The 24,422-nt window shown below is 41.5% G+C and overlaps 1 protein-coding gene across 29 annotated transcripts in view; it reads left to right on the top strand.

Moving 5' to 3' along the window:
• The window catches only part of NFIA (nuclear factor I A), a 500,144-nt gene that overhangs the window by 334,816 nt on the left and 140,906 nt on the right, over window positions 1-24,422 (top strand). For 28 of the 29 annotated variants that reach the window (XM_069738134.1, XM_069738144.1, XM_069738151.1 and 25 more), the window contains exon 3: window positions 2,240-2,305. The exons of the other annotated variant lie outside the window; for it this stretch is intronic. In XM_069738134.1, the coding sequence (XP_069594235.1) occupies window positions 2,240-2,305 (66 nt within the window). The remainder of the gene's footprint in view (window positions 1-2,239; window positions 2,306-24,422) is intronic. 29 annotated transcript variants of the gene reach the window in all.

Raw genomic sequence — 24,422 nt, forward strand, 5'->3', positions numbered from 1 at the left:
TCTCATGATCTCTGCTTGCTGTTAATGAGTAGGACAATTCTTTACATCCCTACCTAGAAATTCTGTTATGACCACATCTATCTGCTGCAGGTTCTTTACAACCCCTTATCTGGCGGGTTTCATATGTTTTAGTTGGGCGCCACATGGGCAGAATTCAGCATACGCCTCTTACAACAAATTGCTGCTTATCCAATAATTCCAGAATTCCGAAGTGTTTGGTTTTGATGCATGGCGTACTACCGCAGTGTGTGGGCATGGCCTATGTCTCTGATGCACTGTGATGAGCCCTAAAGCTGTGTCAGGGGGACATGATTAGGATGGATTTTTGCTTCTGAAAATGAACAAAAATGTTTCCATTCACTGACTGCAAGCAATAATGTTTTCATTTTGTGCAATTGCAACATACAGTTCAATAGAAAGTTGCAGAACTTTTACATGCACAATAACTACCGTAAGCTGTTTTCTGTAATAATGTGCACAATAACTGCTGGTTTAGGGCTTGTCCACACGCTACATATATGAAGTATAAAAAAAAAGCTACATTTTACAGTACTAGCAAAGTGGACGAACCATCTTTAATATCATGCACGTGCTGCTTAATTTTTCCTTTTAATTCAAATCTGCAATATGTCAATTCTTTCAGCATTTTTCACTTATTTAAGTGAATAGGAAAAGCAAAGTGGAAATAACAGTGCACATAAAAACGTGTGTATTTTACTCTTCATTTTTCCTGGTGCAGGAAAATCTGTTGCAACTACTCAGTGTTTGCACATACCCTAAACAAGCTTGTAGATATTTCTGGATATTCCCGATTATTAATTAAACCAAATCACAGATAAATACCGTAAATCAGAGCTCTGTGCAGTCGGGGATTGAACCAGTTCCTGTAGGGAAGCAATGACTCCTGGGAAATGCAATGAGTTAATGCTCTGTACCCAATGTCAATGGGAGCGGCCGAGTCTGTGCACTAAGTAATGCTATTGATTTCATGGAAATGCTTCCAATATGGATCCGTCATTTGCATTCATTATAGATGGGCAGATATTAATCTATTCATCGGATTACCTGTTACCCCCGGATGATTGACAGCTCTCACTGTTTTACACATTAGTGCACAGGGGGACTATGAAATCCGGACGGCTCCTTCATCATCTCAGTTCATCTGTACGAAGTGGAAGCAGGCTTTTTTTTACTATCTAGAGGGCGATATTTTACTTCTGACAAGTAGAGGGGGCGGTTTGTTTAATTAAAGAGAAAATAATCAGCATATCTCATTCAGCCTTCATTATATAAATGACTCTACGTGACGGAATTGACTTAACTAGTAGGCGTATAGACTCTTGCAACCAATGTTTTATTGCCGCCGCTTAAAAAATGCAAATAAACGAGATTAAAAATCTCTCTGTTTTGTGTACCCAGCTACTGTGCAAGGCTATGTGTCTCCATGGTTACAGACTACAAACAAGCCCTATGTAGTCTGATCCTGCAGTGCCTTGCCTCTCTTCTACTGTCTGTAGCAAGAAGTAGCGTAAGAAGTGGAGTCTTTGTAAATCAGATCAGCGCAGCATCATATTCCAGTTCACGGGGTGAAGTTTTTCTTTAATGCTTCTTTCATCTCATAGGGAGAGTTGCCTCCACTACTGCCAGCCGTGAGTGTATATGTTCACAGCGACGTACAAGGTTATTTAGGCTACGTTCAGATTAGCGTTGTGCGCCGCTGCGTCGGCGACGCGACGCACGGCAAAACGCACGCAAAAACGCTGCGTTTTGCGACGCGTGCGTCGTTTTTTGCCGAAAATCGGACGCAAGAAAAATGCAACTTGTTGCGTTTTCTTGGTCCGACGCTTGCGGCAAAAAAGACGCACGCGTCGCAAAACGCAACAAGCAAAAACGCATGCGTCCCCCATGTTAAACATAGGGGAGCATGACGCGTGCGTCGCCGCTGCGTCGCCCGACGCGGTGCCGACGCAGACTAGCACAACGCTAGTCTGAACGTAGCCTTAGATTCACACAATGTTTGCAGCAGGGAGAAACGGGAGTGCACAACTGGAAGTGTTATCATGGGGTCACAGGAGCAGAGATGTTACAGACTTCAAGAATGTAACACTGATAATGCTGTATAGTTTATCACATTTTTTGTGGACACTAATGAACTTTTTTTTATATGTTCCTGAATCATAAATTTGGTGTATTTTTACTCAGAAACAGATTATAAAAAGTCATTATTTTCTGTTACCAGATTCAAGTCAGTCAGAGAGTCCCAGCCAGCCCAGCGAGGCTGATATCAAGGACCAGCCGGAGAATGGTGAGTCCATCCATACATGATACTTTATATGGGGGTCACAACATTAAATTCTAAGAAAATAATTATTAATTTTGTAAACAATATATTGTTGTATTTCTCTAATAAAAAACAGTCTCCTAACTGAAGGATACAACCTAGTATACCTATCATTTGCTTAGGTAACACGATTTTATGATTCTTCTCCGGTTATGAACTTTGACTTCAATTACTTAGTTATATACTTTACTTCACTCCAGAGCTGCATTCAATATTCTGCTGGAACTGTCACTGTGTACATACATTACATTACTGATCCTGAGTTACATCCTGTATTATACTGCAGAGCTGCACTCACTATCCTGCTGGTGCAGTCACTGTGTACATACATTACATTACTGATCCTGAGTTACATCCTGTATTATACCCCAGAGCTGCACTCACTATTCTGCTGGTGCAGTCACTGTGTACATACATTACATAACTGATCCTGAGTTACATCCTGTATTATACTTCAGAGCTGCACTCACTATTCTGCTGGTGCAGTCACTGTGTACATACATTACATTACTGATCCGGAGTTACCTCCTGTATTATACCCCAGAGCCGCACTCACTATTCTGCTGGTGCAGTCACTGTGTACATATATTACATTACTGATCCTGAGTTACATCCTGTATTATACCTCAGAGCTGCACTCACTATTCTGCTGGTGCAGTCACTGTGTACATACATAACTGATCCCGAGTTACATCCTGTATTATACTCCAGAGCTGCACTCACTATTCTGCTGGTGCAGTCACTATGTACATACATTACATTACTGATCCCGAGTTACATCCTGTATTATACCCCAGAGCTGCACTCACTATTCTGCTGGTGCAGTCACTGTGTACATACATAACTGATCCCGAGTTACATCCTGTATTATACTCCAGAGCTGCACTCACTATTCTGCTGGAGCAGTCACTGTGTACATACATTACATTACTGATCCTGAGTTACATCCTGTATTATACCTCAGAGCTGCACTCACTATTCTGCTGGTGCAGTCACTGTGTACATACATTACATTACTGATCCTGAGTTACATCCTGTATTATACCCCAGAGCTGCACTCACTATTCTGCTGGTGCAGTCACTGTGTACATATATTACATTACTGATCCTGAGTTACATCCTGTATTATACCCCAGAGCTGCACTCACTATTCTGCTGGTGCAGTCACTGTGTACATACATTACATTACTGATCCTGAGTTACATCCTGTATTATACCCCGGAGCTGCACTCACTATTCTGCTGGTGCAGTCACTGTGTACATACATTACATTACTGATCCTGAGTTACATCCTGTATTATACCCCAGAGCTGCACTCACTATTCTGCTGGTGCAGTCACTGTGTACATATATTACATTACTGATCCTGAGTTACATCCTGTATTATACCCCAGAGCTGCACTCACTATTCTGGTGCAGTCACTGTGTACATACATTACATTACTGATCCTGAGTTACATCCTGTATTATACTCCAGAGCTGCACTCACTATTCTGCTGGTGCAGTCACTGTGTACATACATTACATTACTGATCCTGAGTTACATCCTGTATTATACCCCGGAGCTGCACTCACTATTCTGCTGGTGCAGTCACTGTGTACATACATTACTGATCCCGAGTTACATCCTGTATTATACTCCAGAGCTGCACTCACTATTCTGCTGGTGCAGTCACTATGTACATACATTACATTACTGATCCCGAGTTACATCCTGTATTATACCCCAGAGCTGCACTCACTATTCTGCTGGTGCAGTCACTGTGTACATACATAACTGATCCCGAGTTACATCCTGTATTATACTCCAGAGCTGCACTCACTATTCTGCTGGAGCAGTCACTGTGTACATACATTACATTACTGATCCTGATTTACATCCTGTATTATACCTCAGAGCTGCACTCACTATTCTGCTGGTGCAGTCACTGTGTACATACATTACATTACTGATCCTGAGTTACATCCTGTATTATACCCCAGAGCTGCACTCACTATTCTGCTGGTGCAGTCACTGTGTACATATATTACATTACTGATCCTGAGTTACATCCTGTATTATACCCCAGAGCTGCACTCACTATTCTGCTGGTGCAGTCACTGTGTACATACATTACATTACTGATCCTGAGTTACATCCTGTATTATACTCCAGAGCTGCACTCACTATTCTGCTGGTGCAGTCACTGTGTACATACATTACATTACTGATCCTGAGTTACATCCTGTATTATACCCCGGAGCTGCACTCACTATTCTGCTGGTGCAGTCACTGTGTACATACATTACTGATCCCGAGTTACATCCTGTATTATACTCCAGAGCTGCACTCACTATTCTGCTGGTGCAGTCACTATGTACATACATTACATTACTGATCCCGAGTTACATCCTGTATTATACCCCAGAGCTGCACTCACTATTCTGCTGGTGCAGTCACTGTGTACATACATAACTGATCCCGAGTTACATCCTGTATTATACTCCAGAGCTGCACTCACTATTCTGCTGGAGCAGTCACTGTGTACATACATTACATTACTGATCCTGAGTTACATCCTGTATTATACCTCAGAGCTGCACTCACTATTCTGCTGGTGCAGTCACTGTGTACATACATTACATTACTGATCCTGAGTTACATCCTGTATTATACCCCAGAGCTGCACTCACTATTCTGCTGGTGCAGTCACTGTGTACATACATAACTGATCCCGAGTTACATCCTGTATTATACTCCAGAGCTGCACTCACTATTCTGCTGGAGCAGTCACTGTGTACATACATTACATTACTGATCCTGAGTTACATCCTGTATTATACTCCAGAGCTGCACTCACTATTCTGCTGGTGCAGTCACTGTGTACATACATTACATTACTGATCCTGAGTTACATCCTGTATTATACCCCGGAGCTGCACTCACTATTCTGCTGGTGCAGTCACTGTGTACATACATTACTGATCCCGAGTTACATCCTGTATTATACTCCAGAGCTGCACTCACTATTCTGCTGGTGCAGTCACTATGTAAATACATTACATTACTGATCCCGAGTTACATCCTGTATTATACTCCAGAGCTGCACTCACTATTCTGCTGGTGCAGTCACTATGTAAATACATTACATTACTGATCCCGAGTTACATCCTGTATTATACTCCAGAGCTGCACTCACTATTCTGCTGATAGTCAGTGTATGCATAGATTCAGGGGTGGACCTACCTGTGCATACCGGTGGCTCACTTCCATCTTTAAGGCAGTAAGCCCCTTCTGTCACAGACACATTAATGCATTATGAAGAACTATCTGATTGCAATGGGCCCATTTATCGTCTTTCCACAGGGGCCCTCGCCTGTCTGTGCCCACCTCTACATAGATCATTCCTAACTGCGCAAGGCCTTAATCTCTATGAGCAGTTTAATTGTAGAGTGAACAGTAATGACCTGCAGTGTAAAGCACCAATCTTTTCTTTTTTTTAAATTTATTTTAATGCTGCAAAAAAAACGATTTATAAGATACAAGATATATTATATTAGGAACTAGCTGATGATGATTTTCCCTGAGGAATCGGGGCCCCGCGGTGATCCGTCACGCAGACTCTTATTGCTCGCTGCCCTGTTGTGTAAGTTTCTGTCCTGGGTGCGTTAGTCGTTGGTTGTGCGTTACAGTGTAGCGTCTCGATGCCGTCAGTCTACGGAAACAGTGACACGGAGACATCGCTTGCAGCTCATCAATGTCATTGTCCAGCGGTAATGTTTTTTTCATGTGACATTTGTTGTCAGCCGTTTGCAGCTTCCATGCAGAAGTGCGCAGTGTGGAGCGGCGCCTCCGTCTCGCTGTGCAGCTATTGTAGCATTCTCTGCCTGTTACAGCCCCCCGGGCGCTCGCATGCTACTTTCTAATATTCTGCTCCCCTGTGATTTATAAAGCAGAAGGCTGTTTATTCTGCAAACCTCTCGCCTCTTGTAGTCACAGGAACATTCGGGGGGCAGATTCCAAATATGCCTGTAACGGCATTATGGCCACACCCATGAAAAGTAGACCGACAGCGCCCACTATGGGCCGAAGGCGCCACTTCAGGGCTTCATAGCAACTAATGTTTCTTGCAGATGTGATAAGTTTATACAAGTTGTTCCTCAGTGGTGTCTGCATGGGGCGTCATCCAGCCCTAATACACATCTGCTCCGAACCAGGGGGGAAAAACCGCTGCTATCAGTGAAATGCCTGCAGTGCATGAAAAGTAAATGACCCCATCAGAGGTGGGAATGGAGCGAACCTGGCTCTTTATAGGCTCCATTCTATCAGTAGTTTAGCTATTTTTGTATACTGTGTAGCTGGAAACTTGATACTTTGTATCCTCCACTATGGACACACAGCCCTTACTTGAGCGAATCCCCTTTCGGATTTAGACACATCAGAAAACAGTAGCTCCAGCGGATTGTGTATGACCCCCAGGTGGCTAAAGGCCCCCCATATACATTAGGCTGACCCCCCTGCAGCAGGCTCATCTGCAAGTCTAGTGTGTCTGGGGGTCCTGATGCTTCTACAGCAAACGATGTTGGGGGGGAACGATGATCCGGCATGTCTGGTTTTGGGCTGCCAACCTTACCTGCTTAGTGAGATTAGCGGAGCCTCGGTGTATGGAGGAGTTCGGTGATGGGACAAATTATTCATCGTTCGACAGCTATCTATTGTGTATGTGGGGCTTCACTTGTAATGATTAGACAACCCCTAGAAACAGTGTCACTTTAAAAAATAAATGAAATTACCTATTACAGATCCAGCCTATACTCCAGAGATGCAGGTGCAACTTTGCTAATTTTTACTGAAACTTGTTATCAGGCACCCCGAACGGCTAAGCCGAAGTAAAAGTGGTGTTCTGTGTCTACAGCTAAATGTATAAATCACTTAATGGAAGTCATCAGTACAAGCTTTGTGCAGACACTGAACAAGCAGGGAAAACTGTGAAAGTTCAGCTCCACAAATTGCATTATAGTGAGTGCAGCTCTGAAGTATAATACAGGAGGTAACTCAGGATCAGTAATATAATGTATGTACACAGTGACTGCACCAGCAGAATAGTGAGTGCAGCTCTGGAGTATAATACAGGATGTAACTCAGGATCAGTAATGTAATGTATGTACACAGTGACTGCACCAGCAGAATAGTGAGTGCAGCTCTGGAGTATAATACAGGATGTAACTCCGGATCAGTAATGTAATGTATGTACACAGTGACTGGCTGCACCAGCAGAATAGTGAGTGCAGCTCTGGGGTATAATACAGGATGTAACTCAGCATCAGTAATGTAATGTATGTACACAGTGACTGCACCAGCAGAATAGTGAGTGCAGCTCTGGAGTATAATACAGGATGTAACTCCGGATCAGTAATGTAATGTATGTACACAGTGACTGGCTGCACCAGCAGAATAGTGAGTGCAGCTCTGGGGTATAATACAGGATGTAACTCAGCATCAGTAATGTAATGTATGTACACAGTGACTGCACCAGCAGAATAGTGAGTACAGCTCTGGAGTATAATACAGGATGTAACTCCGGATCAGTAATGTATACACAGTGACTGCACCAGCAGAATATTGAGTGCAGGTCTGGAGTATAATACAGGATGTAACTCCGGATCAGTAATGTATGTACACAGTGACTGCACCAGCAGAATAGCGAGTGCAGCTCTGGGGTATAATGCAGGATGTAACTCAGGATCAGTACGGGATCAGTAATGTGTAATGTATGCACACAGTGACTGCACCAGCAGAATAGCGAGTGCAGCTCTGGGGTATAATACAGGATGTAAGTCAGGACCCGAACAGGTTAGAAAGTGACTGAACATTTATGGGATAGGGTTTTAGTTTCTTTAAACAAGCCATACAGTTCTTATACATGGTGATGTACAATTTTGGGAGTTCGTATAAAAAAATTGTGGTTAAGAGGTTGTTCCAAATAACGGAACATAAGTTTTTGTATAAATCTGACCTGTGTATTATATTCTTGTAATTTAATATTAGTCCTTTAAAGTGATTGTTGACTCCTGTTCAACTCTTTATTAATGGGCCCAGGCAGGTGAAAAAAGAATTAAAAATAATATTGCCCATTGGGATCAGCATCCGATGACTGCCATGCTCATGTTTAGCTTCTTCCACTCATATAAAGTGTGAATGCTCCAGCTGATCAGTCGCTGCTGATTGGTTGCAGCGCTCACTTTTGGATTGGTTGCAGCGCTCATGTGGATCCCCGCAGTCTAGTGGTATATATAGCGATGAGTATGGAGAAGCAGCGATGGCCCAGAAGGTGAGTATAATAGGGAGATGTTTGCTGCTGATTGACAACTTTAATTCATAATTTATTGACTGCATTAATTCCATTATTTACGTTCCATTTTGAAAGCGACACATTTAAATCCTGGCGTTCTACGTCTCGTGCCGCCCCGAACCTGAGTGTGCTGAGTAAGCTCTGGCCTTATGAGTGTAACTTCCAGAGACATTTTACGGAATTGAATCTCACAATCGGGAGACTTGTAACCTGAATTTCCATTTGCCCCGACGTCTTGATTATCTGAACCATCTTAGCTGTTTCTTCTAAACCAAAGAGTGAGCGAGATTAAAATCAGCAAACCTGGGATTTCATTTAGAGGAACTTGGAGCCCGGAGCTCGGCGGTCACAGAGCGCTCTTTTGTCCTCCTCAGTATTTAGCTTGAGGAACCGGTTTTCCAACTTTCCGCTTATAAGACTGAACTTGCAGATGCATCTCTCACATTCCTTTATTTTCTGACGTTAAGTCTAAAACTAAATATTCTGTTCACTGCGGCCATTGTGATTCAGAAATCTCCAACCATCAGTTTGCTTTGTAGACCCACTAATCCCACCCATACGTTTCGCCTCTATCCCCAGATTACTGGGGGTTTACTCTGCACCCCGAAGTCATAATAGAAACCTCTCGGAGTAAAGATTACTTGCGATATGAAAAAATGTTTTGTAAATACGCTTCTCTGCCCCATTATTTTTTGCACTTGCGCCTTTTTTTTAATTAGTTTTTGGTATTTTTCACTTGGTTTTAATTTGAACCTAATTGTTCTTTTAATTTCCTATTGCCCATCTTATGTGTTCGCCTGTCTCTTTTTGTATTCGCCATTGTGGGTCAGGTTTGGGCCTTTTAAATTTTTTTTAACTGATTCATCATTTGTGACTTTTTTTAAAAAGTTGATACAAGTTGAAGCTAATGTGCACCTGCCAAGCCCTCCCCACGTCCTGTGTAATTTTATTTATGCAAATTTTCAGTAATTTTGCAAAACGTGTGACTTTTTATGCTGAAGAGTCACAAAAGGGGACAGACAAAAATCATCAGGAGGGCGTTAAACTAGAAGAAGAGGGGACGGGAAGAAAAACATTAGACTTGAACAAAGAAGATCCAGGAAAACATACTCAGAAGGGAGGTAAGCACATTTCTAAAACAATCCACAGTGAGGAGATTGGAACAAAACAAAATCCTCTAAACTGCATGCTCGCAAACGCCAGAAGCCTGACAAACAAGATGGAAGAACTAGAAGCAGAAATATCTACAGGTAACTTTGACATAGTGGGAATAACCGAGACATGGTTAGATGAAAGCTATGACTGGGCAGTTAACTTACAGGGTTACAGTCTGTTGAGAAAGGATCGTAAAAATCGGAGAGGAGGAGGGGTTTGTCTCTATGTAAAGTCTTGTCTAAAGTCCACTTTAAGGGAGGATATTAGCGAAGGAAATGAGGATGTCGAGTCCATATGGGTTGAAATTCATGGAGGGAAAAATGGTAACAAAATTCTCATTGCGGTCTGTTACAAACCCCCAAATATAACAGAAACCATGGAAAGTCTACTTCTAAAGCAGATAGATGAAGCTGCAACCCATAATGAGGTCCTGGTTATGGGGGACTTTAACTACCCGGATATTAACTGGGAAACAGAAACCTGTGAAACCCATAAAGGCAACAGGTTTCACAATTGGTGCAGAATCCAACCAGAGGAGCAGCACTTTTAGACCTAATACTATCTAATAGACCTGACAGAATAACAAATCTGCAGGTGGTCGGGCATCTAGGAAATAGCGACCACAATATTGTACAGTTTCACCTGTCTTTCACTAGGGGGATTTGTCAGGGAGTCACAAAAACACTGAACTTTAGGAAGGCAAAGTTTGAACAGCTTAGAGATGCCCTTAATCTGGTAGACTGGGACAATATCCTCAGAAATAAGAATACAGATAATAAATGGGAAATGTTTAAGAACATCCTAAATAGGCAGTGTAAGCGGTTTATACCTTGTGGGAATAAAAGGACTAGAAATAGGAAAAACCCAATGTGGCTAAACAAAGAAGTAAGACATGCAATTAACAGTAAAAAGAAAGCATTTGCACTACTAAAGCAGGATGGCACCACTGAAGCTCTAAAAAACTATAGGGAGAAAAATACTTTATCTAAAAAACTAATTAAAGCTGCCAAAAAGGAAACAGAGAAGCACATTGCTAAGGAGAGTAAAACTAATCCCAAACTGTTCTTCAACTATATCAATAGTAAAAGAATAAAAACTGAAAATGTAGGCCCCTTAAAAAATAGTGAGGAAAGAATGGTTGTAGATGAGGAGGAAAAAGCTAACATATTAAACACCTTCTTCTCCACGGTATTCACGGTGGAAAATGAAATGCTAGTTGAAATCCCAAGAAACAATGAAAACCCTATATTAAGGGTCACCAATCTAACCCAAGAAGAGGTGCGAAACCGGCTAAATAAGATTAAAATAGATAAATCTCCGGGTCCGGATGGCATACACCCACGAGTACTAAGAGAACTAAGTAATGTAATAGATAAACCATTATTTCTTATTTTTAGAGACTCTATAGCGACAGGGTCTGTTCCGCAGGATTGGCGCATAGCAAATGTGGTGCCAATATTCAAAAAGGGCTCTAAAAGTGAACCTGGAAATTATAGGCCAGTAAGTCTAACCTCTATTGTTGGTAAAATATTTGAAGGGTTTCTGAGGGATGTTATTCTGGATTATCTAAATGAGAATAACTGTTTAACTCCATATCAGCATGGGTTTATGAGAAATCGCTCCTGTCAAACCAATCTAATCAGTTTTTATGAAGAGGTAAGCTATAGGCTGGACAACGGGGAGTCATTGGACGTGGTATATCTCGATTTTTCCAAAGCGTTTGATACCGTGCCGCACAAGAGGTTGGTACACAAAATGAGAATGCTTGGTCTGGGGGAAAATGTGTGTAAATGGGTTAGTAACTGGCTTAGTGATAGAAAGCAGAGGGTGGTTATAAATGGTATAGTCTCTAACTGGGTCGCTGTGACCAGTGGGGTACCGCAGGGGTCAGTATTGGGACCTGTTCTCTTCAACATATTCATTAATGATCTGGTAGAAGGTTTACACAGTAAAATATCGATATTTGCAGATGATACAAAACTATGTAAAGCAGTTAATACAAGAGAAGATAGTATTCTGCTACAGATGGATCTGGATAAGTTGGAAACTTGGGCTGAAAGGTGGCAGATGAGGTTTAATAATGATAAATGTAAGGTTATGCACATGGGAAGAAGGAATCAATATCACCATTACACACTGAATGGTAAACCACTGGGTAAATCTGACAGGGAGAAGGACTTGGGGATCCTAGTTAATGATAAACTTACCTGGAGCAGCCAGTGCCAGGCAGCAGCTGCCAAGGCAAACAGGATCATGGGGTGCATTAAAAGAGGTCTGGATACACATGATGAGAGCATTATACTGCCTCTGTACAAATCCCTAGTTAGACCGCACATGGAGTACTGTGTCCAGTTTTGGGCACCGGTGCTCAGGAAGGATATAATGGAACTAGAGAGAGTACAAAGGAGGGCAACAAAATTAATAAAGGGGATGGGAGAACTACAATACCCAGATAGATTAGCGAAATTAGGATTATTTAGTCTAGAAAAAAGACGACTGAGGGGCGATCTAATAACCATGTATAAGTATATAAGGGGACAATACAAATATCTCGCTGAGGATCTGTTTATACCAAGGAAGGTGACGGGCACAAGGGGGCATTCTTTGCGTCTGGAGGAGAGAAGGTTTTTCCACCAACATAGAAGAGGATTCTTTACTGTTAGGGCAGTGAGAATCTGGAATTGCTTGCCTGAGGAGGTGGTGATGGCGAACTCAGTCGAGGGGTTCAAGAGAGGCCTGGATGTCTTCCTGGAGCAGAACAATATTGTATCATACAATTAGGTTCTGTAGAAGGACGTAGATCTGGGGATTTATTATGATGGAATATAGGCTGAACTGGATGGACAAATGTCTTTTTTCGGCCTTACTAACTATGTTACTATGTAATGAGGATTCCGCAGAATTTTGCACAACAGAATTTTTTTTTAAATCAAGGAATACCCCAAGACAAATATGAAAAGTAGTTTGAAAAAAATTACATGTTGGATGGCGGCTTATCTCAAGGAGAACAATGCAGTCGGCATTAGACTGCCGGCCGAATCCGTCGATATCGGGGAGTCAGTCAACTTAAGTCTAATATGTATGGGGGCATTAAGAGTACATTTCAAATTAATCTGTCAGCAGTTTTTTATACAATCTGAATACAGCATAATGTAGGGGCATAGACCCTGATTCCAGCAATGTGTGTCTACTGTGGGCTATGTTTTGCTGTTTTAATAACATCAGTGTTTTATCAGCAGGAGATTATCACTAGAGTACTAAGTACCTTGTGCCTTCTCCCACTACTGATTAGCCACTTTCTGTCAATATACAGTGTACACAGAGAGCTGTTGATCAATGTTGTGGGTTATACACAGCTCAGCATTCTGAGCTCTGCTAGATTTGCAGTAGAGAAAGGGGTGTTTGTATCACAACTGTTGCACCCAAGTAAGTGATAGATCGCTGGAATCTGAGTCTCTGTCCCTCCATCATGCTGCTGTTACATAGCAAAAACCTGCTGACAGATTCCCTTTAAGGCCTCCATACACATTAGTTGACTGTCTGCTGAATACTGTTTTGGCCAAGTGTTCCGCGTACAGCCACCTCGGCCGTCTCTCCCTTACACAGGAGCTCTCGACCGGCCTGTGATCAATTCGTTGGACGTATGTCCATGCCCCATCTCACCGGAACTCTCCTACTTTTCTAAGAGTTAGCGGAGCTGGCTGCCACCGCTGTTAAAATGACAAAACATTTTTTGCAACTTCGGGTAAAGTTTTGTGTAATTTCTGGCAAACTCTCCTTGATGAATCCGTCCCAAGTTATGTTAGAACGTTGCAGAATTTAGTGCAGTTGTGCTTTTGGATTGTGCAGAATTCCAGAATGTTGCAGTTTAGATCCAGTTATTCCTATTCTTGATGTGTTATGTGTAATCTGTACATACATTAGCCTCTAGACTACTCTGCTCTGTGTGAACAAAGGAGGATGAATGGATTAGCTCACCTGAATGAAGACAGCGATCTATTCCCGGCTGCTCCAGCACGTAGGCCAAGAAAATCTCATTTTAGCTTAAATTAGTTTTTGGCTCAGAAAATCTGTTATTTGAACACCTGGCTTCTTCCACTACAAGTCTTGTGCCAGACCCTATAAAATGTACAAAAGTAGCAAACACAACTCGGAGAAAAGCATGATGATCCATTGTACCTATAAATGATATAATGTATATTTAGGTTATATATTCTTGTACATAGCGGCAGTATTATAGTAGTTATATTCTTGTACATAGGGGCAGTATTATAGTGGTTATATTGGTGTACATAGGGGCAGTATTATAGTAGTTATATTCTTGTACATAGGAGCAGTATTATAGTAGTTATATTCTTGTACATAGGGGCAGTATTATAGTGGTTATAATCTTCTACATAGGAGCAGTATTATAGTAGTTATATTCTTGTACATAGGGGCAGTATTATAGTGGTTATATTCTTGTACATAGGAGCAGTATTATAGTAGATATATTCTTGTACATAGGGGCAGTATTATAGTGGTTATAATCTTCTACATAGGTGCAGTATTATAGTAGTTATATTCTTGTACATAGGGGCAGTATTATAGTAATTATATTCTTGTACATAGCGGCAGTATTATAGTAGTTATATTCTTGTACATAGGGGTAGTATTATAGCAGTTATATTCTTGTATATAGGGGCAGTATTATAGTAGTTATATTCTTGTACATAGGAGCAATATTATAGTACATATATTCTTGTACATAGGGGGCAGTATTATAGTGGTTATAATCTTCTACATAGGAGCAGTATTATAGTAGTTATATTCTTGTACATAGGGGCAGTATTATAGTAGTTATATTCTTGTACATAGCGGCAGTATTATAGTAGTTATATTCTTGTACATAGGGGCAGTATTATAATAGTTATATTCTTGTATATAGGGGCAGTATTATAGTAGTTCTATTCTTGTACATAGGAGGCAGTATTATAGTAGTTACAGGTGCATCTCACAAGATTAGAATATCCTCAAAAGGTGAATTTATTTCAGTTCTTTAATACAAAATGTGAATCTCATATATTTGTTATTACACACAGAGTGAACTATTTCTAGTGTTTATTTCTGTTAATGTTGATGATTATGGCTTAGTGTTAAGGTACCTTCACACATAACGATATCGTTAACGATATTGTTGCTTTTTGTGACGTAGCAACGATATCGTTAAGGAAATCGTTGTGTGACAGCGACCAACGATCAGGCCCCTGCTGGGAGATCGTTGGTCGCTGAACAAAGTCCAGAACTTTATTTCGTCGCTGGATCTCCCGTGGACATCGCTGGATCGGCGTGTGTGACACCGATCCAGCGATGTCTTCACTGGTAACCAGGGTAAACATCGGGTAACTAAGCGCAGGGCCGCGCTTAGTAACCCAATGTTTACCCTGGTTACCAGCGTAAAAGTAAAAAAAAACAAACACTACATACTTACCTACCGCTGTCTGTCCCCGGCGCTGTGCTCTGCACTCCTCCTGTACTGGCTGTGAGCGTCGGTCAGCCGGAAAGCAGAGCGGTGACATCACCGCTCTGCTTTCCGGCCGCTGTGCTCACAGCCAGTACAGGAGGAGTGCAGAGCACAGCGCCGGGGACAGACAGCGATAGGTAAGTATGTAGTGTTTGTTTTTTTTTTACTTTTACGCTGGTAACCAGGGTAAACATCGGGTTACTAAGCGCGGCCCTGCGCTTAGTTACCCGATGTTTACCCTGGTTACCCGGGGACTTCGGGATCGTTGGTCGCTGGAGAGCTGTCTGTGTGACAGCTCTCCAGCGACCAAACAGCGACGCTGCAGCGATCCGGATCGTTGTCGGTATCGCTGCAGCGTCGCTTAATGTGAATGGGCCTTAAATGACAACCCAAATGTCATTATCTCAGTAAATTAGAATACTTTATAACACCAGCTTTAAAAAATGATTTTAAAATCTGAAATGTTGGCCTCCTGAAATGTAAGTTCAGTAAATGCACTCAATACTTGGTTGGGGCTCCTTTTGCATCAATTACTGCATCAATGCAGCGTGGCATGGAGGTGGTCAGCCTGTGGCACTGCTGAGGGGTTATGGAAGCCCAGGTTGCTTTGATAGCAGCCTTCAGCTCGTCTGCATTGTTGGGTCTGGTGTCTTATCTTCCTCTTGTCAATACTCCATAGATTCTCTATGGGGTGAAGGTCAGGTGAATTTGCTGCCAATCAAGCACAGTGATCCAAACCATCACTGACTGTGGAAACTTCACAATAGACATTGGAAATCAAGGTCCCAGAGTCTGGAGGAAGAGTGGAGAGGCCACAATCCAAGCTGCTGGAGGTCTAGTGTGAAGTCTCCACAATCAGTGATGGTTTGGGGGCCATGTCATCTGCTGGTGCAGGTCCACTGTGTTTTATCAAGACCAAACTCAGCGCAGCCGTCTACCAGGACATTTCAGAGCCCTTCATGCTTCCCTCTGCCGACGGAGATGGAAATGTCATTCTCCAGCAGGACTTGGCACCTGTCCACACTGCCAAAAGTACCAATACCTGGTTTACAAACAACAGTATCACTGAGCTTGATTGGCAGCAAACTCACCTGACCTTAACCCCATAGAGAATCTATGGAATATTGTCAAGAGGAAGATGAGACACCAGACCCAACAATGCAGACGAGCTAAAGGCTGCTATCGGAGCAACCTGGGCTTCCATAACCCCTCAGCAGTGCCACAGACTGATCGCCTCCATGCCATGCCACATTGATGCAGTATCTGATGCAAAAGGAGCCCCGGCCAAATATTGAGTGCATTTACTGAGCATACATTTCAGTAGGCCAACATTTTGGATTTTCAAATCATTTTTCAAGCTGGTGTTCTAAAGTATTCTAATTTAATGAGATAATGACTTTTGGTTTTCATTGGCTGTAAGCCGTAATCATCAACATTAACAGAAATAAACACGTGAAATAGATCACTCTGTAATGACTAATATATGAGATTCACTTTTTGTATTGAAGAACTGAAATAAATTAACTTTTTGATGATATTCTAATTTTGTGAGATGTACCTGTATATTCTTGTACATGGGGTACAATATTGTAGTAGTTATATTCTTATACATAGGGGCAGTATTATAGTAGTTTTATTCTTGTACATAGGGGCAGTATTATACAATCATGGCCAAAAGTATTGACACCCCTGCAATTCTGTCAAATAATACTCAGTTTCTTCCTGAAAATGATTGCAAACACAAATTATTTCGTATTATCTTCATTTAATTTGTCTTAAATGAAAAAACACAAAAAGAATTGTCCTAAAGCCAAATTGGATATAATTCCACACCAAACATAAAAAGGGGGGTGGACAAAAGTATTGGCACTGTTCAAAAAATCATGTGATGCTTCTCTAATTTGTGTAATTAACAGCACCTGTAACTTACCTGTGGCACCTAACAGGTGTTGGCAATAACTAAATCACACTTGCAGCCAGTTGACATGGATTAAAGTTGACTCAACCTCTGTCCTGTGTCCTTGTGTGTACCACATTGAGCATGGAGAAAAGAAAGAAGACCAAAGAACTGTCTCAGGACTTGAGAAACCAAATTGTGAGGAAGCATGAGCAATCTCAAGGCTACAAGTCCATCTCCAAAGACCTGAATGTTCCTGTGTCTACCGTGCGCAGTGTCATCAAGAAGTTTACAGCCCATGGCACTGTGGCTAACCTCCCTAGATGTGGACGGAAAAGAAAAATTGACAAGAGATTTCAACGCAAGATTGTGCGGATGTTGGATAAAGAACCTCGACTAACATCCAAACAAGTTCAAGCTGCCCTGCAGCCCGAGGGTACAACAGTGTCAACCCGTACTATCCGTCGGCATCTGAATGAAAAGGGACTGTATGGTAGGAAACCCAGGAAGACCCCACTTCTTACCCCGAGACATAAAAAAGCCAGGCTGGCGTTTGCCAAAACTTACCTGAAAAAGCCTAAAACGTTTTGGAAGAATGTTCTCTGGTCAGATGAGACAAAAGTAGAGCTTTTTGGGCAAAGGCATCAACCTAGGGTTTACAGGAGAAAAAAAGAGGCATTCAAAGAAAAGAACACGGTCCCTACAGTCAAACATGGCGGAGGTTCCCTGATGTTTTGGGGTTGCTTTGCTGCCTCTAGCACTGGACTGCTTGACCGTGTGCATGGCATTATGACGTCTGAAGACTACCAACAAATTTTGCAGAATAATGTAGGGCCCAGTGTGAGAAAGCTGGGTCTCCCTCAGAGGTCATGGGTCTTCCAGCTGGACAATGACCCAAAACACACTTCAAAAACCACTAGAAAATGGTTTGAGAGAAAGCACTGGAGACTTCTAAGGTGGCCAGCAATGAGTCCAGACCAGAATCCCATAGAACACCTGTGGAGAGATCTTAAAATGGCAGTTTGGAGAAGGCGCCCTTCAAATATCAGGGACCTGGAGCAGTTTGCCAAAGAAGAATGGTCTAAAATTCCAGCAGAACATTGTAAGAAACTCATTGATGGTTAACGGAAGCAGTTGGTCGCAGTTATTTTGGCTAAAGGTTGTGCAACCAAGTATTAGGCTGAGGGAGCCAATACTTTTGTCTGGCCCATTTTTGGAGTTTTGTGTGAAATGATCAATGTTTTGCTTTTTGCTTCATTCTCTTTTGTGTTTTTTCATTTGACTAATTAAATGAAGATAATAATACCAAAGAATTTGTGATTGCAATCATTTTCAGGACGAAACTGAGTATTATCTGACAGAATTGCAGGGGTGCCAATACTTTTGGCCATGACTGTAGTAGTTATATTCTTGTACATAGGGGGAGAATTATAGTAATATTCTTGTACATAGGAGCAGTATTATAGTAGTTATATTCTTGTACTTAGGGGCATTATTATAGTAGTTATATTCTTGTACATAGGAGCAGTATTATAGTAGTTTATATTCTTGTGCATAGCGGCAGTATTATAGTAGTTATATTCTTGTACATAGGGGGAGAATTATAGTAATATTCTTGTACATAGGAGCAGTATTATAGTAGTTATATTCTTGTACATAGGGGCAGTATTATAGTAGTTATATTCTTGTATATAGGAGCAGTATTATAGTAGTTATATTCTTGTACATAGGGGGCAGTATTATAGTAGTTATATTATTGTATATAGGGGCAGTATTATAGTAGTTTTATTCTTGTACACGGGGGCAGTATTATAGTAGTTATATTCTTGTACATAGGGGCAGTGTTATAGTAGTTATATTCTTGTACATAGGAGCAGTATTATAGTAGTTATATTCTTGTATATAGGGGCAGTATTATAGTAGTTATATTCTTGTATATAGGAGCAGTATTATAGTAGTTATATTCTTGTACATAGGGGGCAGTATTATAGTAGTTATATTATTGTATATAGGGGCAGTATTATAGTAGTTTTATTCTTGTACACGGGGGCAGTATTATAGTAGTTATATTCTTGTACATAGGGGCAGTGTTATAGTAGTTATATTCTTGTACATAGGAGCAGTATTATAGTAGATACAGTGGGGCAAAAAAGTATTTAGTCAGTCAGCAATAGTGCAAGTTCCACCACTTAAAAAGATGAGAGGCGTCTGTAATTTACATCATAGGTAGACCTCAACTATGGGAGACAAACTGAGAAAAAAAAATCCAGAAAATCACATTGTCTGTTTTTTTATCATTTTTTTTGCATATTATGGTGGAAAATAAGTATTTGGTCAGAAACAAACAATCAAGATTTCTGGCTCTCACAGACCTGTAACTTCTTCTTTAAGAGTCTCCTCTTTCCTCCACTCATTACCTGTAGTAATGGCACCTGTTTAAACTTGTTATCAGTATAAAAAGACACCTGTGCACACCCTCAAACAGTCTGACTCCAAACTCCACTATGGTGAAGACCAAAGAGCTGTCAAAGGACACCAGAAACAAAATTGTAGCCCTGCACCAGGCTGGGAAGACTGAATCTGCAATAGCCAACCAGCTTGGAGTGAAGAAATCAACAGTGGGAGCAATAATTAGAAAATGGAAGACATACAAGACCACTGATAATCTCCCTCGATCTGGGGCTCCACGCAAAATCCCACCCCGTGGGGTCAGAATGATCACAAGAACGGTGAGCAAAAATCCCAGAACTACGCGGGGGGACCTAGTGAATGAACTGCAGAGAGCCGGGACCAATGTAACAAGGCCTACCATAAGTAACACACTATGCCACCATGGACTCAGATCCTGCAGTGCCAGACGTGTCCCACTGCTTAAGCCAGTACATGTCCGGGCCCGTCTGAAGTTTGCTAGAGAGCATTTGGATGATCCAGAGGAGTTTTGGGAGAATGTCCTATGGTCTGATGAAACCAAACTGGAACTGTTTGGTAGAAACACAACTTGTCGTGTTTGGAGGAAAAAGAATACTGAGTTGCATCCATCAAACACCATACCTACTGTAAAGCATGGTGGTGGAAACATCATGCTTTGGGGCTGTTTCTCTGCAAAGGGGCCAGGACGACTGATCCGGGTACATGAAAGAATGAATGGGGCCATGTATCGTGAGATTTTGAGTGCAAACCTCCTTCCATCAGCAAGGGCATTGAAGATGAAACGTGGCTGGGTCTTTCAACATGACAATGATCCAAAGCTCACCGCCAGGGCAACGAAGGAGTGGCTTCGTAAGAAGCATTTCAAGGTCCTGGAGTGGCCTAGCCAGTCTCCAGATCTCAACCCTATAGAAAAACTTTGGAGGGAGTTGAAAGTCCGTGTTGCCAAGCGAAAAGCCAAAAACATCACTGCTCTAGAGGAGATCTGCATGGAGGAATGGGCCAACATACCAACAACAGTGTGTGGCAACCTTGTGAAGACTTACAGAAAACGTTTGACCTCTGTCATTGCCAACAAAGGATATATTACAAAGTATGGAGATGAAATTTTGTTTCTGACCAAATACTTATTTTCCACCATAATATGCAAATAAAATGTTAAAAAAACAGACAATGTGATTTTCTGGATTTTTTTTTCTCAGTTTGTCTCCCATAGTTGAGGTCTACCTATGATGTAAATTACAGACGCCTCTCATCTTTTTAAGTGGTGGAACTTGCACTATTGCTGACTGACTAAATACTTTTTTGCCCCACTGTATATTCTTGTACATAGAGGCAGTATTATAGTAGTTATATTCTTGTACATAGGGGCAGTATTATAGTAGTTATATTCTTGTACATAGGAGCAGTATTGTAGTAGTCATATTCTTGTACATATGGGGCAGTATTATAGTAGTTATATTCTTGTACATAGGGACAGTATTATAGTAGTTACTAGATGGTGGCCCGATTCTAACGCATCGGGTATTCTTGAATATGCACGTCCACGTAGTATATTGCCCAGTCACGTAGTATATTGCCCAGTGATGTAGTATACAGCACAGAGCCACGTATTATATTGCACAGCGACGTAGTATATTGCACAGCCATGTATTTCACAGGTTAAAAAATAAAAAATAAACGTATACTCACCTACCGAGGGCCCTTTGTAGTTCGGTCACATGACCGTGATGTCATGGCAGGTCCTTGTCGCATACCATCCTTAGCACCGGAACCTGCCGTTTGCATGGAGCGGTCACCGGAGCGTCGCGAGGAGCGGGAAAGGTGAGTATATAATGATGTTTTATTAGATGATTTTTTATATTAGATGTTTTTACTATTGACGCTGCATAGGCAGCATCAATAGTAAAAACTTGGTCACCCAGGGTTAATAGTGGCGGTAACGGAGTGCGTTACCCGCGGCATAACGCGGTCCGTTACCGCTGGCATTAACCCTGTGTGAGCGGTGACTGCAGGGAGTACGGAGCGGGCACTGACTGCAGGGGAGTAGGGAGGGATTAATCGGACTGTGCCCGTCGCTGATTGGTCGCGGCAGCCATGACAGGCAGCTGGCGAGACCAATCAGTGACTTGGATTCCATGACAGACCGAGGCTGCGACCAATGAATATCTGTGACAGACAGAAGGACAGACAGAAAGACGGAAGTGACCCTTAGACAATTATATAGTAGATATTCTTGTACATAGGGACAGTATTATAGTAGTTATATTCTTGTACATAGGAGCAGTAGTATAGTAGTTATATTCTTGTACATAGGAGCAGTATTATAGTAGTTATATTCTTGTATATAGGAGCAGTATTCTAGTAGTTATATTCTTGTACATAGGAGCAGTATTATAGTAGTTATATTCTTGTACATAGGAGCAGTATTATAGTAGTTATATTCTTGTACATAGGGGCAGTATTATAGTAGTTATATCCTTGTTCATAGCGGCAGTATTATAGTAGTTATATTCTTGTACATAGGAGCAGTATTATAGTAGTTATATTCTTGTACATAGGGGCAGTATTATAGTAGTTATATTCTTGTACATAGGGGACAGTATTATAGTAGTTATATTCTTGTACATGGGAGCAGTATTATAGTAGTTATATTCTTGTACGTACGGGCAGTATTACAGTAGTTATATTCTTGTACATAGAGGGCAGTATATTCTTGTACATAGAGGGCAGTATTATAGTAGTTATATTCTTGTACATAGGAGCAATATTATAGTAGTTATACTCTTGTACATAGGAGCAGTATTATAGTAGTTATATTCTTGTACATAGGAGCAATATTATAGTAGTTATATTCTTGTACATAGGAGCAGTATTATAGTAGTTATATTCTTGTACATAGGGGCAGTATTATAGTAGTTATGTTCTTGTACATAGGGGCAGTATTATAGTAGTTATATTCTTGTACATAGGGGCTGTATTATAGTAGTTATACTCTTGTACATAGGAGCAGTATTATAGTAGTTATATTCTTGTACATGAGAGCAGAATTGTAGTAGCAATGGGTTATGGTTTACCAGGTTGATCATATTATGTTCTTCAGGCTACTGCTTATTAAAACCGTATGACTGTTCAGAAGTGACAATTGTGGGGGTTTTATGGGTAACTGCAGGCTGTGTCTGATTAGGGTTCCAAGACCCAATAGTAACATTGACTCTGGGGGCCACTGGTCAGTCACATTCAAATATTACATAATCCTCATTCACAAAATGACCTAGGATTCTGTGTAATATTAACCTGGATTGCTCGTTTGCCAAATGAATGATGAGACGCTGCCTTTGACTATGCAGAGCTAATCCGGTGGATTGAGCCAAATACTGCTCAGATCAGGGGCTGGCTGACCCTCTCTTGCCCAGAGGCCAAGCGGGAGATTCACCTCTTACCCTGTGGTCCGACTCTAATATCTGGGCATATAGTGTGTCTATGGGCATCTTCAGGATTTCTTGAAGGTATTACATTGCATCTTCTTTTCATTTCTGAAGTTCTAGATGCTGAAAGCTTTTCTCCACGATCTGCTTCCTCTCTGCATTACCTCTGTTAATGTACAGACACATTTCCTAAAGTTTAAGTGGTGATGCGTCTCAGCGTGTATTATTAAGTACATTGGTGTATGAAGAAGGGGAAAAAAAGATGTCTTCAATCTTGTTTAATGACCCTGGCGCCGGCTGCTGCTCACTTCTTTACGTTCCTCTGCCAAAGTGACTCACCCCAAAATGTTGCTTTACTTTGTATCAAAGCTACTAATCATTGTTTTACTTTGCTGAACAAATCTTCCTGCAGCTATACATTGTATCTGCCCCTTTCACATGTAAATAAAGATACTTTTTTTTTGCATCTCTCATTAACTCCCAGGAGGATGTTTTGTGGTTGCATTTGACTTCAGTTCCATATTATGACCTGTTCCAGTTACAGCTATTTCTAGGTCTTGAGCCTGTTTCGGATGAGCTTTGTACTGCGCCAGTTTTGCACCTGTATCGCAAATAAAATCGTGCTCCACGTCTGGTTAAGGATCTGTTCACACTTACCTGATTTAGCACAGCGTTTAGCTTGGTTTCGCTTCAAAACCCATGGACCGTGCATGCATGGACATGGGGTATCATAACACAAATCAAATTATATGCAGCAGAAATAATCCTGGTGCAACATTTTTTTCATAGATTGGCATGGATTAGGCCCATAGAATAATATTAGGGCTAATCCTCACTTGAATCCTCTGTGCTCCCCAAACTCATCCGCTTCATAAGTGTAGTCTCGGATTTTTTCCCCCGTAGAAATAAGTGTCAGCCCGTGTTGCTGACCTGTGAACATATTCTTAAAGGGATGTTCTAATGCACTTTCTTCAAAATCGCACAGCTACCAGCTTCCTGCTTTCCCGGGGTCATTGCGCTCCTGAAAACTGACATTTCGGACCAGAGTCATGACCACTGATCACAAGGCCAACGCTGCTAGCGGAGGCAGCTCTTTCTCTGCAACCAGTGGCAAAGTTGGCCAGAACTAGCCTTCGCGGGCAGGGTCCTCATTCCTCCTGTACCAGTTATGACTTGTATTGTTTAAGATTATTGTACTTGTTTTCATTATGTATACCCCTCCTCACATGTAAAGCGCCATGGAATAAATGGCGCTATAACAATAAATAATAATAATAATAACTATCTACCCCAACACATCAGACTCTCGCCTACCATAGTAACCTTCAAAAAGAACCTG

This window comes from Ranitomeya imitator, chromosome 8, assembly GCF_032444005.1.
Source record: "Ranitomeya imitator isolate aRanImi1 chromosome 8, aRanImi1.pri, whole genome shotgun sequence".
Lineage (NCBI taxonomy): Eukaryota > Metazoa > Chordata > Amphibia > Anura > Dendrobatidae > Ranitomeya > Ranitomeya imitator.